The following is a 13,982-nucleotide window of genomic DNA, read 5'->3' as shown; positions in this document are numbered from 1 at the left end:
GTAGTAAGTGCTGCAGGAATCAAAGTTGATCAATCTAAAGTTCAAGCAATCAAGGAGTAGCTGACACCAACCTCTATCACTCAAATGAGGAACTTTCATGGTTTGGCAAGTTTCTATCAAAGATTTGTCAAGGACTTTAGCACCATTGAATGAATTTGTGAAGAAGAATGTTGGCTCTAAATAGGGGGAAGTACAAGAAAAATCTTTTAATTTATTGAAAGAAAAATTATGTAATGCACCTTTATTAGTTTTGCCAAATTTTTCTAAGACTTTTGAAATTGAATGTGATGCTTTGGGTGTAGGTATTTGAGTTGTATTAATGCAAGAAGGAAGGCCCATAGCCTACTTTAGTGAGAAATTAAATGGAGCTGCACTAAACTACCTGACATATGATCAAAAGATGTATGCTTTGGTGAGGGCTTTGGAAACATGGCAGCACTATCTCATTCCAAAAGAATATGTGATTCATACAGATCATGAATCTTTGAAGTACATTAGAGGTCAAGGAAAACTCAACCGAAGGCATGCCAAGTGGATTGAATTTATTAAGACCTTTCCTTATGTGATCCGCTACAAGAAAGGTAGGAAAAATGTGATTGCCGATGCATTATCCTGAAGCTATGTTCTCTTTTCTACCTTAGATGCTAGATTGCTTTGTTTTGAACAATTACAAGAACTTTATGAGCATGATAGTGACTATGGAGAAATATTTATAACCTGTTTGAAACATGGATTTAACAAATTTTACATATTTGATGGGTATTTGTTTAGGGAAAACAAACTTTGTGTGCCTAATTGTAGCTATCAGGAGTTACTAGTTCGAGAAGGTCATGAGGGTGGTTTAATGGGTCATTTGGTGCTTTTAAAACTTTATAATTGATGCAAAAACATTTTTATTGGCCTAACATGAAGAGGGATGTGGAGAAAATATGTGAAAGATGCTTGAAATGTCGAAAGACCAAGTCCACCTTGAAACCACATGGGTTGTACCATCCTTTGCCAATTCCTTCTTATCCTTTGGTAGATTTGTCTATGGATTTTATTATTAGTTTGCCTAGGTTAAGAATAGGTAAGGATTCAATATTTGTTGTTGTGGACAGATTTTCTAAGATGGCACATTTTATTGCATGTACTAAAACTGATGATGCATCTAATGTTGCTAATTTATTTTGCAAAGAAATTGTGAGATTGCATGGAATGCCTAGGACTATTGTTTCGGAAAGGGATGGTAAGTTCTTAAGTTATTTTTGGAAAACATTGTTGACTAAGTTAGGTATTAAGCTTTTATTTTCAACTACTTGTCATCCACAAACTGATGGACAAACCGAAGTAGTGAATAGAACTTTATCTGCATTGTTGAGACCATTAATTAGTAGAAATTTCAGAACTTGGGAGGAATGTTTGCCACATGTCGAATTTGCTTATAATAGGCCTTTACATTTAGTGACTAAATTTACTCCTTTTGAAATTGTTTATGGGTTTAATCCTTTGGCTCCATTAGATTTAACACCTTTACCTTTAAGTGAACGTGCTAATCTAGATGGAAAACAAAAAGCTGATTTTGTTAAGCAGATTTATGAAAAGACTAAGGCAAATATTGAGAGGATGATCGAGCAATATGCAAGGAATATGAATCAAGATCGAAAATAAGTCATCTTTGAACATGGAGATTGGGTTTGGTTGCATCTAAGAAAGGAGAGGTTTCCCGAGTAAAGGAAGTCCAAGCTTATGCCGCTTGGAGATGGACCTTTTCAAGTTTTTGAGCGAATAAATGACAATGCTTACAAACTTGATTTGCCGGGTGAGTATAATGTTAGTGCTACCTTGAATGTTACTGATTTGTCTCCTTTTGCTGCAGGTATTGATTTTGATTTGAGGGCAAATCCTTTTCAAGAGGAAGGGAATGATGTGAATCTGCCCGAACCTACACAACCGACGACCTGCTGGTTGTTGAAATGTGGTGATCTTGCCACAATGTGCAAGGTAGATCGGTTACACTTGCACTCTTTGTTTTGCAACATCAAAGACCAAAAATTATTTATCTTTATGCATTTTATTTTATCTTGTAATGTTTAAGAACAATATCCTTTTTGTAATGCCCTAAGCTCATTATCTAGCTTAAGGCCTTTTTTGTCTAGTTGCTGGAATTGTATTTCCAGCAACATAAGTCCACTTCCTTGGATGCCGTTTGAAGTAGGTTTGGGATTTGGACCTAAATTTTGGATATCATAAACTAGATATGCAGAGGAAGAAGCACCAAAAATAATGCCCAATTTGGAGCTGGGAAGGCCGAGTTAAGCCCAAAACAATCTGACCCTTGTGCAGTGTTGTTGCCCAGAAAACTGGGCAAAATTGCCTCACCTTTGATTACTTTTGAATGGGTAAATGGACTTTGTTTTATCTGGTTTTTGGCTAGAACGTAGTTTAATATTCAAAAAGCCTTCCATCCAATTTTCAAGTGAAACGGAGCTGGTGTTCAAGTTCAAATGCCTTAGACAATCTGAACTGCCCATTAAAGAAGGTTTCTTGCATGCCCAGCACATTTATTAGAGTTAGTTGAGGTAGTTTGGCTTGGTTGGTTACTTTTAATGCTTTTTTATTTATTGCTCAATATGGCAGCATGCCTTATTGTATTTTTGATGTATTTAAAAGTATAAAAATTGTAATGAAAAACGTTGAGAAAGAAAATATTCAAAAACAGATTTTGAAAAACAACATTTTTGGCTCTCTCTCTCTCAACTACTACATTTTAGTTTCTTCTTCTTCCCAAAAGCTAACAACCTTTTCAAGAACCCTAAACCTCCATTAAAACCATAAACAAAACCTTAACAAACCCAAAAAAAAAAAACAAAATCAAGAACCAAGAAACAACAACAATCATTCTTGACTAACACCTTGAATGATTGTGCTATAGGGTACAACAACATAAACCAACACCAAATTCCATCACTGGGGTGCCAACCCGACACGGATGAAGACCGAGCCAATCACTAGGGCTCAAGCTAAGAGGCTTAGTGATAACATTGCTGCTTTTATCCAGGGGGTAATTAATTCTCAAGAGGGCTTGTCCATATCCAAAGATCCAAGACCTATTTTGGGCATACAAGTGGTGGAAGTCAATACGGAATCGGTAGCAGTTTTGGTGAATTTATGGATTTTGGGCAGCGGGAAATGGGTTCAAATCTTCTTGAATTCACTTGATATCACTAAAAATCATGGTAACTGGTCAAGACTAAAGCTTTTCTGGTCATTTAAGTGTTGTGCGCACGAGAGAGAAATTGGCCGGGTTTTGCTGTATTTTCCGCTGGCTTTACTGTATTTTGCTAAGTTGGCTTTTTCTCTTTCCTCCAACCAAGGAAAACCTGTGGGACTTCATGATCAATCTATTTGGCATCCTAAAAAGCATAAGGAAGCTGATTTGGAGCTTAGATTGGTCAAAGTCAACTTAGTCAAAAATATAGTATTTTAGTTTCTTAATTTTGTTTCTACGTTTTGTTTTAGGAAACTACCTTTACTTTTTAGTTTTTATTTATTTATTTTCTGGACAAATAAGTTTAGGAAAGTTATTACTTTATTGTTTTTATTGTAAATTAATTAATTTCTAATTCAAAATAAAGGAATTAGTTAATCCAAATTAGTTTAGGAATGGAAAGAAAAAATTCGGCCATGCTTAGTTTCCTAATCTTATTGGCCAATTTTTCCTTTACTTTTTAGGGTTTTATTTTGTTTTCTAATCTATTGTGGCATCTTTGATATACCAAGGTTTCTAATGACAGGTTGGTTAGGCGTTAAGGTGACCATTAGAAACTTGAACATAATTAGATCCGGGCTAATATAATATGGGTTTAAGTGCAGGTCGTCCTAGGTTCATATCATTAATAAAGCCATCTTGAGTAAGAAACCATTGCTGGTCATGAATTATAAAGATGTTTATTTGAAGATGCTTTTGCTGTTTAGAACTTTATTTGCATTGTTGAGAGCTTTACTTTGTGGCAATTTGAAAATTAGGAAAAAATTATTTGCTAACTTTAAAAAGTGTAATTTTTGCCATAATCAACATGTATTTTTAGATTTTGTTGTGATAGTGTTTGACCTAGGAGATTTGATTTGGTTGCACTTACGAAAGGAAAGGTTTCCAAAACAAAGAAAGCCATAGCTTATGCCGTGCGTGGATGGACCTTTTCAAGTTTTGGAGCGGATTAATGAAAATGCTTACAAACTTAACTTATCGGATGAGTATAAAGTTAGTGCTACATTTACTATTGCTGACTTATCTCCTTTTGCAGCAGGTGATGACTATGATTTGAGGGCAAATCCTTTTCAAGAGGAGGGGAATGATGTGATTCCACCCGTGCCCATCCAACCGACTACCCGCTGGGGTACGGGTCCTATACAAATGAAGATGGGGCCAATCACTAAGGTACAAGTTAAGAGATTTAAGAAAAATTTGGCCAGATTTATTCATGGAGTGATTCAATCTCAAGAGGGCATGACAATACCTGAAGATACAAGATCCGTTTTAAGCCTCCAAGTGGTGGAGACCGATACGGACCTAAATAGCTATTTTCATGCAAATTTGGACTCCGGACAGCAAGGAATGGTGCTAACACTTCATGAACTCAATGAATATCATTAAGAGGACATGTAATTCAGCCAAGACAAAATCAAAAGCATCTAAAAAGGACTTGTATGGACAGCCTCTCAATTTGGCCGAAAATGTGTTGTTTTGCCGCTGGCTTTGACTTTTCTTCTTGTTTGGCTATTCCAATCAAGGGGCAACATATGGGAATCATTATTAATCATATTTGGCATCATACATGGCATATGGAAGCTGATTTGTAGCCCAAATCTGGAGATTAGTCAAAGATACCTTAGAAGTCAAACTAGTCAACTAGTTTCCTAATTTGATTTTGACTTTTCATTTTAGGAAATTAGTCTTTTATTTTGATATTTATTTATTTATTTTCCGGAAAAATAAGTTTAAGAAATTTATTATTTTAGTATTTCAATTGTAAATTAATTAATTCCTAATTCAAAATAAAGGAATTAATTGATCCAAATTAGTTTAGGAAACTGAGAAAAATTAGGCACTTTCTTTTTCTCAACACTTTGTTTCCGGTTTTGAATTAATTTTTTAGGGCTTTTGCTTTGTAATCCTAGCCTATTTAAAGGCTTATTTTCAATGAAAAATCAAGCTTGAATTTTATACAAAAAATATTTGTGAGATTGAATTCTCTTTGTTATTTTGAACACCTAAAACACCATTAGTGAATGAGTGTTTTAATTTCACTTATCAATAGGCTTTCCAACACCTGTTATGGCATCTTCATTATATACCAAGGTTTCAAATCACAAGTTGGTTAGGAGTCAAGTTAACCATTAGAACTTTAATATAATTAGATCCGGGCTAATATAATATGGGTTTAGGCGCAGATCGTCCTAGATTCGTATTACTGAAAGAACAAAGAAATCAATTTGATGCATTGTACAACACAAGACCAGCTGGCCGAAATTCCCACCAAACCATTGCCAAAAAGAAGACTTCAATTGTTTAGGATTCTTCTACATATCATACCTAACATTACCAAGGAGGAATGTTAGAGAATCATGGCATTGTTAGCCATGAATACCCCAACCCGAGACCAAGCAAGGTCCCTTGGCCGAGGGTCACTTTCATGTTTGTTTTTGTATTTTATGAAAGCCATTTTTGTGTAATCTAGGCTTGATAAGTTGGTGCACAAAAACACCAAAATCTATAAATTAAAATGTATTCGCCAAATTAGGGTTTTAGGAAGTTTAGGCAAATGAAGCACCTTGATAACATGGAAAGCATCTTAATGACAAGGATGGTGACATGGAAGCTACTTGGTGGCATGGAGCTCAACCATTTGACCTCTTTCTCCTCCAATGCATGAAAGGACATGTGTCATCATGCATGAGGACTACTTCAACATGAAGCACCTAATGAGGCAGCAACGCTTGTCAACAAATTAAGAAGCATGGTGAAAAGTTACCTTGAACATGTGGTTTGCTTCACCATGAAGGACTTGTTTTGTATTGGTGTTAAAACCGACCATGGTGTGCTTTCACACCTCTTTTGTATGCTATAAGTATGTATTACATCTCAATGAATGTATGGTATTGAATATTGGAGAAAATACCTTAGTTTCCATTCTGAAACCAAGAGAAACACAAACCAGGCAAAACTGGAAAATTTGCCAGCAGCGTATTCAAACAAGTCGAGTACATCTAAACTCCAAATCAATTCCAAAATTTGAAAACGTTGTTCTCTTTAGATTAACCTTGCCCTAATCCTTTCACACCAAAACACACATGCTATGAGATATCAATTTTCCAGTATACAAAACAAAAAAAAAAAAAATTGTTATGATGAGTAAATAATTGTTGAACCTATAAGAAAGAGTGTGATTTGATTAAATTGCTAAAAGTAAGCCACACAAGCTAGACAGCACAATAATGTTGTTTGTTATTTTATTGTTGTATTATATTGGTAGAAAATTTAGCTCACACATATGTAGTGTGTGTGAGACCAAATAAATTCTTTAAAATTCAAAAAATATAAATTTCCCATCGAATAATCTGATACAAAACTGTTCAACCACCAGCTCACATGTGAGTGTACAAATATGGCAAAGGTTGGTGAGATTTTGAACTTTAAAAAACAGTCTCCACCAAATCAGGTAATGTTATTTTGACCTGATGAAAGGCTAGAATATCTTCATCCAAATTGTCTAATTTTTTTCATGTAGCATGTTGAAATATTAAGGATGAAATCTGCAGAAGACCAGGTCCAAACTCAAACTCGTGGCCATAACAGCTAGAAATCTCAGTAGTTATGCCAACTTGCAACTTGCATATCTTGGGCTCCTCAAGTCATTTTTGAGTCATTCTTTTTGCTATATTTTCTTTTACAAATCTATTACAACATATGAAAAATCATAACCTAGTTCAAATACCATAGAATACGCTAGCCCCCACAATGGACCTATGTTACCAGAAACACAATTTCCAGCACATAGCCATTTTACATAACAAAATCAATACCCAACAAGAGACAATTCCTATACGAAATAGAACCAAACTTAGGTATTCAAAAGACATTAACAAGAGCATAAAACGTAGATATAAATATTTTTTTGAGACATTTAACAAAACATTTCTTGTGAAGAAAGAAAGAAGGTACAAACCTTGGTGGACTTTAGCTTGCATAGGGTGGCAAGATTACCACCTTTTCAACACACACCATGAAATTTTCTCGGAAATTAAGAAAGAAAAATTGAAAATTCAGGTTGTTAGGTGAAAACTTTTTGTGAAAAGTTTTCAAATTGGGAAACGTTAAAAAAAATTGATGTGAGGTTTTTTCTTTAAATTAAAAATGCCTATTTTATTATAGCACCGATCCCCTCACTGGGATGATTTCATTTAGTAGTTTATTTATTTTAATCTATTCCTCTAGATTTTGGTTGACAGTTGACAAATTTACATCCCTCGTACATCACCTTCCCCGCATCTTTGTCATCAGCAATATTGTTTATTTATTTCTTTTTCTGTTTGTAGTATTTGTTTCATTTTTGAACTTGTCTAATTTTACAACATTCCTAGAATGATTTAATATAATATTGGACACATATGTTTTTGTTATGTAATATCAGAAACATTTGAATTATGGATGTATTGAAATGTAATTGGGGTGGTAATTGTGTTCTTGCTGTGAAATATTGGAGTTTTTTTTTTTTTTCCTTTTTTCGCTGGATCAAATTTTGGGATATTTATATTTTAGGAGAGATTTTATTGAATTTTTTTTTAATAAAATTTCCAATAAGGTTTTTCCTAAATAGGGTTATTTTGAAAATCCTACAGGTTTCTTTAGACGGATATTGTCAAGAATAATTTAATTAAAGAGATCAAGAGAGGAAGGAGAAGTAGGTGGTAGCATGGAGAAAAAAGAACGAAGAAGAAATGAAGAAAGAAAGAGAAAGAAAGAGAAAGAAAGAAGTGGAAAAAAATAATAAATAAAATAATTAAATAGAGAAATGGATGGTTGTCGCCAAAGACAAAGAGAAGGTGAAAAAATCTTTGAAAAGAAAAAAAAAATATCTATATATATATGCAGTGAGAGGGGGAGAAAGAGAGAGAGAGAGAAAGGCAGATAGAAAGAAGGGATTGACAGAGAAAGCATCATTTTGGGTGAAGAAATTGCCCACTTTTTTCTTTAATTTCCAATTTTGGTAACATTAATTCAATTTTCTCCTCACCCTTTTATTTATTTGAAACCCATTTGTCTATTCTTTTTAATGTCCATTTATTTTAGACGCCCATTTAGGGGTGTAAATGGATCGAGTCGAGTCGAGTATTAACATTTTCATACTTAGCTCATATGATTTTTGGAGTCCTTAAGTTTGGTTCAGACTTAAAAAATTTGAAATAACTTACTCAAGGTTAGCTTGCCTCATTTATGAAAAGCTTGAGTTTAACTCAACTCAACTCCTTGCAATATAGAAACATAAACATTTAATTACTTTTTAGTATAATAATTAACAGTAATAATCAACAAAATCTATTTTTAAGACGTTCATAAATCTAAAATATGAAAAAAAAAAATTTATGCACTATCTGTTGAAAAGGTGGTAATCTTGCCACCAGCAAGCCAAAGTCCACGAAGGTTTGCACTTTTTTTCCTTCTTTGTAAGAAATATTTTGTCGAATGACCTAATGCAATATTTATGTCTATGTTTTATGTTCCTTTTAATTTTTTTTGAATGCCTAGGTTCTTTTGTATTTAGCTTAGGAATTGCCTGTTTGTTGGGTATTGATTTTGTTTTGTAAAATGGCCATGCGTTGGAAATTATGTTTCCAGCAACATAGGTCCATTGTGGGGGCTGGTGTATTTTAGTTTATTTGAACTAGGTTATGGTTTTTGGACATGCTTTAATAGACATGTAAAACAAAATATATAAAAAAGAATGACTCAAAAAGGACTTGCGAGGCCCAATATATGCCAGACTTGAGGTCTCCAACAGTTATGGCCCAAGTATTTTAGATGAATTTGAGGCCTTACCCAATATTTCTAGACCTGGTCTTCTTCAGATTTCATCATTGATATTTTAACATGCCACATGTCAAAATTCAAGCACTCAAAATTCAAATATCCAGCAACAAAATAATTAACTCCAAATATTGAATAAATAATCAACAAAAGAGCAACTCCAAGAAATGTCCAGCAACAAATTTCAACACCAAATTCAACAAACCAAAAATTTTTTTTTCTCTCTTTTTTTTTTTTTTTATACTCACAGAGCATAAGAATATTGCAGTCTTAAGAATCATCACCAAAATTGTAATTCCAACACCAAACAATCACCAAACCCGTGACCTCCCAAACAAAATACAAATTGTGCAGTTTTTTTATTTTTTTATATATACCTGTTTGGCTTTTCTTTTCTTTTTTCTTTTTTTCTTTTTTTTGAATATATGAATGCAAATATTTAGGACTAAAACAGCAATGAAAAATCCACAATAAACTAGATTACTAAGAACAAAGATGAAAACATCCAACAAACTAGGAAGCAAAAATAAGGTGAACAATGGAAACCTAATTTGACTACGAATGGAAATTTTATTATTTTAAAAAAAAAAAAATATGCAGAACGTGTATGATGATAGAAGCAACCTTAACCTAATTCTAAAATTACAGAATAACACAAAAACAAATAAAGCAAATAAAGATAGATCAAACCTGCACAACATTCGGCTCTGATACCAAATGATACGAACCTAGGACGACCTATGCCTAAACACCGTATTATATTAGCCCAGATCTAATTATGTTCAAGTTCTAATGGTCACTTTGACCCCTCACCAATCTGTGATTAGAAACCTCGGTATATAATGAAGACTCCACAATAGGTGATGAAAGGCCTATTGATAAGTCAAACAAAAACACTCATTCACTAATGGTATGTTAGGTGTTCAAAAGAACAAAGAGAATTCAATCTCACAAATAATTTTCTGTATAAAATTCAAGCTTGATTTCTCATTGAAAACAAGCCTTTAAATAGGCTAAGATTACAAAGCAAAATCCCAAAAAAATTAATTCAAAATTGGACACAAAGTGTTGAGAAAAAGAAAGTAGAGAAAAGGAAAGTGCCTAATTTTTCTTAGTTTCCTAAACTAATTGTTGAAGTCTGGCAATTTTGCCACTTGATGGTGCATGTCACCGGCTAGCATGCACACCTTGGTATCATCTCCTTTCCTTTTATGAGTTTATATTTTTTGCATATTTTTAATTGATGCAAAGTATATTTTGATAATGTTTTGTGTCTAAGTTATGTATGCAAAAGCATAGGCAAAACTATGCACAAAAGAGTAGGAACGTTATGCTTGAAATGCCTATGATGCTGGATTTATAATTTCCAGCAACATAGGTCCACTGTTTATCTTATATCTCAGGTTGCAAATGGATTATTGGGCTGAAATTTTGAGGGATGTCTACAGACATATATAGAAGACTATGATTCAAATTTAGGTCAAAATGACATGGGAAAGTCCATTTTCTACTCCAAACAGATTGCTATATCTGATGGTCCCAGTATGCAAGGTATGGGTCAGTTTTGGAGCTGTTTGGCCCATGATCCGGTTCCAGAACTTTCCTAGCTCTTGGAAAAATATTTATTCATGACCAAGGATGCTTCAAAACAAGTTTCATAAGTAGATACAAAGGGGAACTAAGTAGGTGAAGCTAGTTTGGTTGTTTACCCAAACTAGTTAAACAATAGGAACTTAGTTCAAACCATGTGCCACTTTTTACTATATTTGGAATAGACATGTTGCAGCTGGTTTTTACCTCTTTTGTGTATGAAAAGTTAGGTGTTGACCATTTTACTTTTTAAATTTCAATACTTTACTCATTTTGTAAGCTCACATGCTTGGCATGTGTGAACTCGTTGTAATTTCAAGCTTATATTGTTAAATGAATGAGCTGGCTACACATCTAAGCCTCATTTTCAAAAACCAACGTGGTCCCCTTCTTCTCATCTCTTTTTCAACACCTTAGAACACTCTAAGAACCCTAAAACCCAGAAAACACCATAACCAAAACCTAAAAACACAACTCACACACAACCATTCCCAAGAGCATCACCAAAAGCTTGCTTGTTGCTAACACTTCAAGCTAGCTTGCTCTTGGTCATAACCTTCTCACCCCAACACTAATTTGGATTAATTAATTCCTTTATTTTGAATTAGAAATTAATTAATTTACAATTGAAATACTAAAATAATAACTTTCCTAAACTTATTTGTCCAGAAAATAAATAAATGAAAATCAAAGTAAAAGACTAATTTCCTAAAACAAAAAGTCAAAATCAAATTAGGAAACTAGTTGACTAGTTTGACTACTAAGGTATCTTTGACCAAATCAGCTTCAATATGCCATTTAGGATGAAAAATATGATTAATAATGATTCCCACATGTTGCTCCTGGATTGGAATAAGTCAAATAAGAAGAAAAGTCATAGACAGCGGCAAAACAACACATTTTTGGGCAAATTGAGAGGCTATCCGTACAAGTCCTTTTTAGATGCTTTTGATTCTTCCTTGGTGGGATTCCATTTCCTATTAATGATATTCATTGAGTTCATGAAGTGTTAGAACCATTCCTTGCTGCCCGGAGTCCAAATTTGCATGAAAATAGCTACCCAGGTCCGTATTGGTCTCCACCACTTGGAGCCTTAAAATGGGTTTTATATCTCTAGGTATTGTCATACCCTTTTGAGATTGAATCAATCTATGAATAAAGCCAGCCAATTTTTTCTTAAATCTCTTAACTTATGCCCTAGTTATTGGCCCCATCTTCATTTGTATAGGACCCGTAACCCAGCAGGTGGTCAGTTGAACGGGCACAGGAGGAATCACACCAACCCATTCCACCAAAATTTGAGGGCCAAAATTACTTCATTTGGAGCATAAAGATACCTACAAGGCTTTGCACTTTAGAGTGTGATGAAAGAAGGCTATGAAGTTAAGGAGTTGTGAGCAAATACCACATAAGCATATAGACTTGCACATGAGACCAAGATAGCCAAAGGATTCAAAGACTTGACAGCCCTGCATTCTTCGATGAGTGACTCCAACTTCACTAGAATCATGTTTTGTACAAGTGCTATAAAAGTTTGGTTAAAATTGTAAAAAGAATTTAAAGGAAACACTAGGACTAGACAAATACAAGTTTTAAACTTAATAAAAGAGTTTAAAACAATTAGAATGAAAGAAAATGAGTTGGTTAAGGACTTCCGTGATAGACTACTAAAGGTTGCGAACCAAATTAGAGTCCTTAGAGAGCCATTGACCGACCAAAGGATTGTAGAGAAGGTATTGGTAAGCCTCCTGGAAAAATTTGAAGCTAAGATTTCTTCCCTTGAGAAATCAAGGAATCTTAGTGAGATTACATTAAGTGAGCTTATAAATGCCCTCAAAGCAATCAAACAAAGAAGAGCCATAAGGAAGAAAGAGTCTTTGGAAAGTACTTTTATTTCTAGTCGAAGCAAAAAGAATAACAAAAGATTAACAACAAGAACAAAGGAGGAACTGGTTATGGAGGTTTCAAAAACAACAACAAAAATTTCAATAACAACAACAATGCAAGGCAACAACAAGGAGGACAACGATAAAACTATGGAGGTTATCCACCATGCCCCCATTGCAAGAAGCATGGACATGCACTAAACAAGTGTTTTTGGAAACCGAAAGCAATTTGTGACAAATGTGGGCAAAGAGGACATGCTGGAAAAGTATATGAGCAAGGAAGGAAACAAGCAAATGTTGTGAATGAAGAGGCTGAGACCTCATCTATGACTACATGCCTTTAAGTTACAAGTAATGGTTTGGGTTAGTTGGTAGATAGTGGTTGTTCACACCACATGACTTTTAAAGAAATCAACTTTGTGGAGCTTGATTGATCCTACAAGACAACGATGAAGAGTGAGAATGGAAGCTTCATGGATGTAGAAGGAAAAGGAGACATCTCATTGAACATCGATAAAGGTACAAAATTTATCCAAAATGTTCTATATGTGCCTTCATTATGTGAAAACTTGTTGAGTGTTGCACAATTGGTTAAAAAGGGATATGTTTTAAACTTTGGTTATGATGATTGTTTGATATCGAATGCTTTTGGAAATGAGTTATTGAAAGTTGCTTTGAAAGATAAAATCTATAGGTTGAATTTATTAGATAGTGAAGAAGCTTTGAAAGGAAAAGTTGAGTCCATTTCTTAACTTTAGCATAAAAGGCTTGGTCACTCTAGTTATGGTGCATTGAAGAATACTAATGCTTTGGTGAATGATATGCCCTTGATTGATGATATGAAAAATACTTGTGAATTTTGTCAACTTGGAAAGTCAACTAGGTTGCCATTTCCTAAAATTGGTGCATGGAGAGCCAAGGAGAAGTTAGAACTTGTTCATTCGGATGTGTGTGGTCCCATGAATGTTTCTTCCTTGAGTGGTTGTAGATACTTTCTCACCTTTCTTGATGATACTCTACGATGTGTTTGGGTTTATTTTCTCACACATAAGTCATAAGTTCTAGAAAAGTTTATGGAATTCAAAAAGCTGGTTGAAAATCAAAGTAGGTCCACTTTAAAGTGCTTGAGGACTGATAATGATGGTGAATACGCTAGCCTAGCTCTTGAAGATTTTTGTAAAGAAAATTGTATAATTCATCAATTTACCACACCATACACACCACAACAAAACGGTGTGTATGAGATGAAAAATATGACATTGATGGAGATGGCAAGGTGTATGTTACATGAAAAGAACATGCCAAATAAATTTTGGGCTGAGGCTATCTATACTAGTTCCTACATTCAAAACTGATGCTTCACCAAATCGATTGAGGGTAAAACACCTTATGAGTTGTCGTTTGGAGAGAAACCATCTTTGGAGAATGTTAAAGTGTCT

At 34.1% G+C, this 13,982-nt stretch overlaps 1 protein-coding gene across 1 annotated transcript; it reads left to right on the top strand.

Annotated features, from left to right (window-relative positions):
- Positions 1-12,282: 12,282 nt before the first annotated feature.
- Positions 12,283-12,744, top strand: LOC132800756 (uncharacterized). The gene has a single exon (XM_060815016.1). It carries the CDS (start codon positions 12,283-12,285, stop codon positions 12,742-12,744), a length of 462 nt encoding a protein of 153 aa, XP_060670999.1.
- The last annotated feature ends 1,238 nt before the right edge of the window (positions 12,745-13,982 follow it).

The sequence above is a fragment of the Ziziphus jujuba genome, chromosome 2 (genome assembly GCF_031755915.1).
Source record: "Ziziphus jujuba cultivar Dongzao chromosome 2, ASM3175591v1".
NCBI lineage: Eukaryota > Viridiplantae > Streptophyta > Magnoliopsida > Rosales > Rhamnaceae > Ziziphus > Ziziphus jujuba.
The sequence above is the reverse complement of the archived record's forward strand: the minus strand, read 5'-3'. Positions and strand labels throughout refer to the sequence as shown.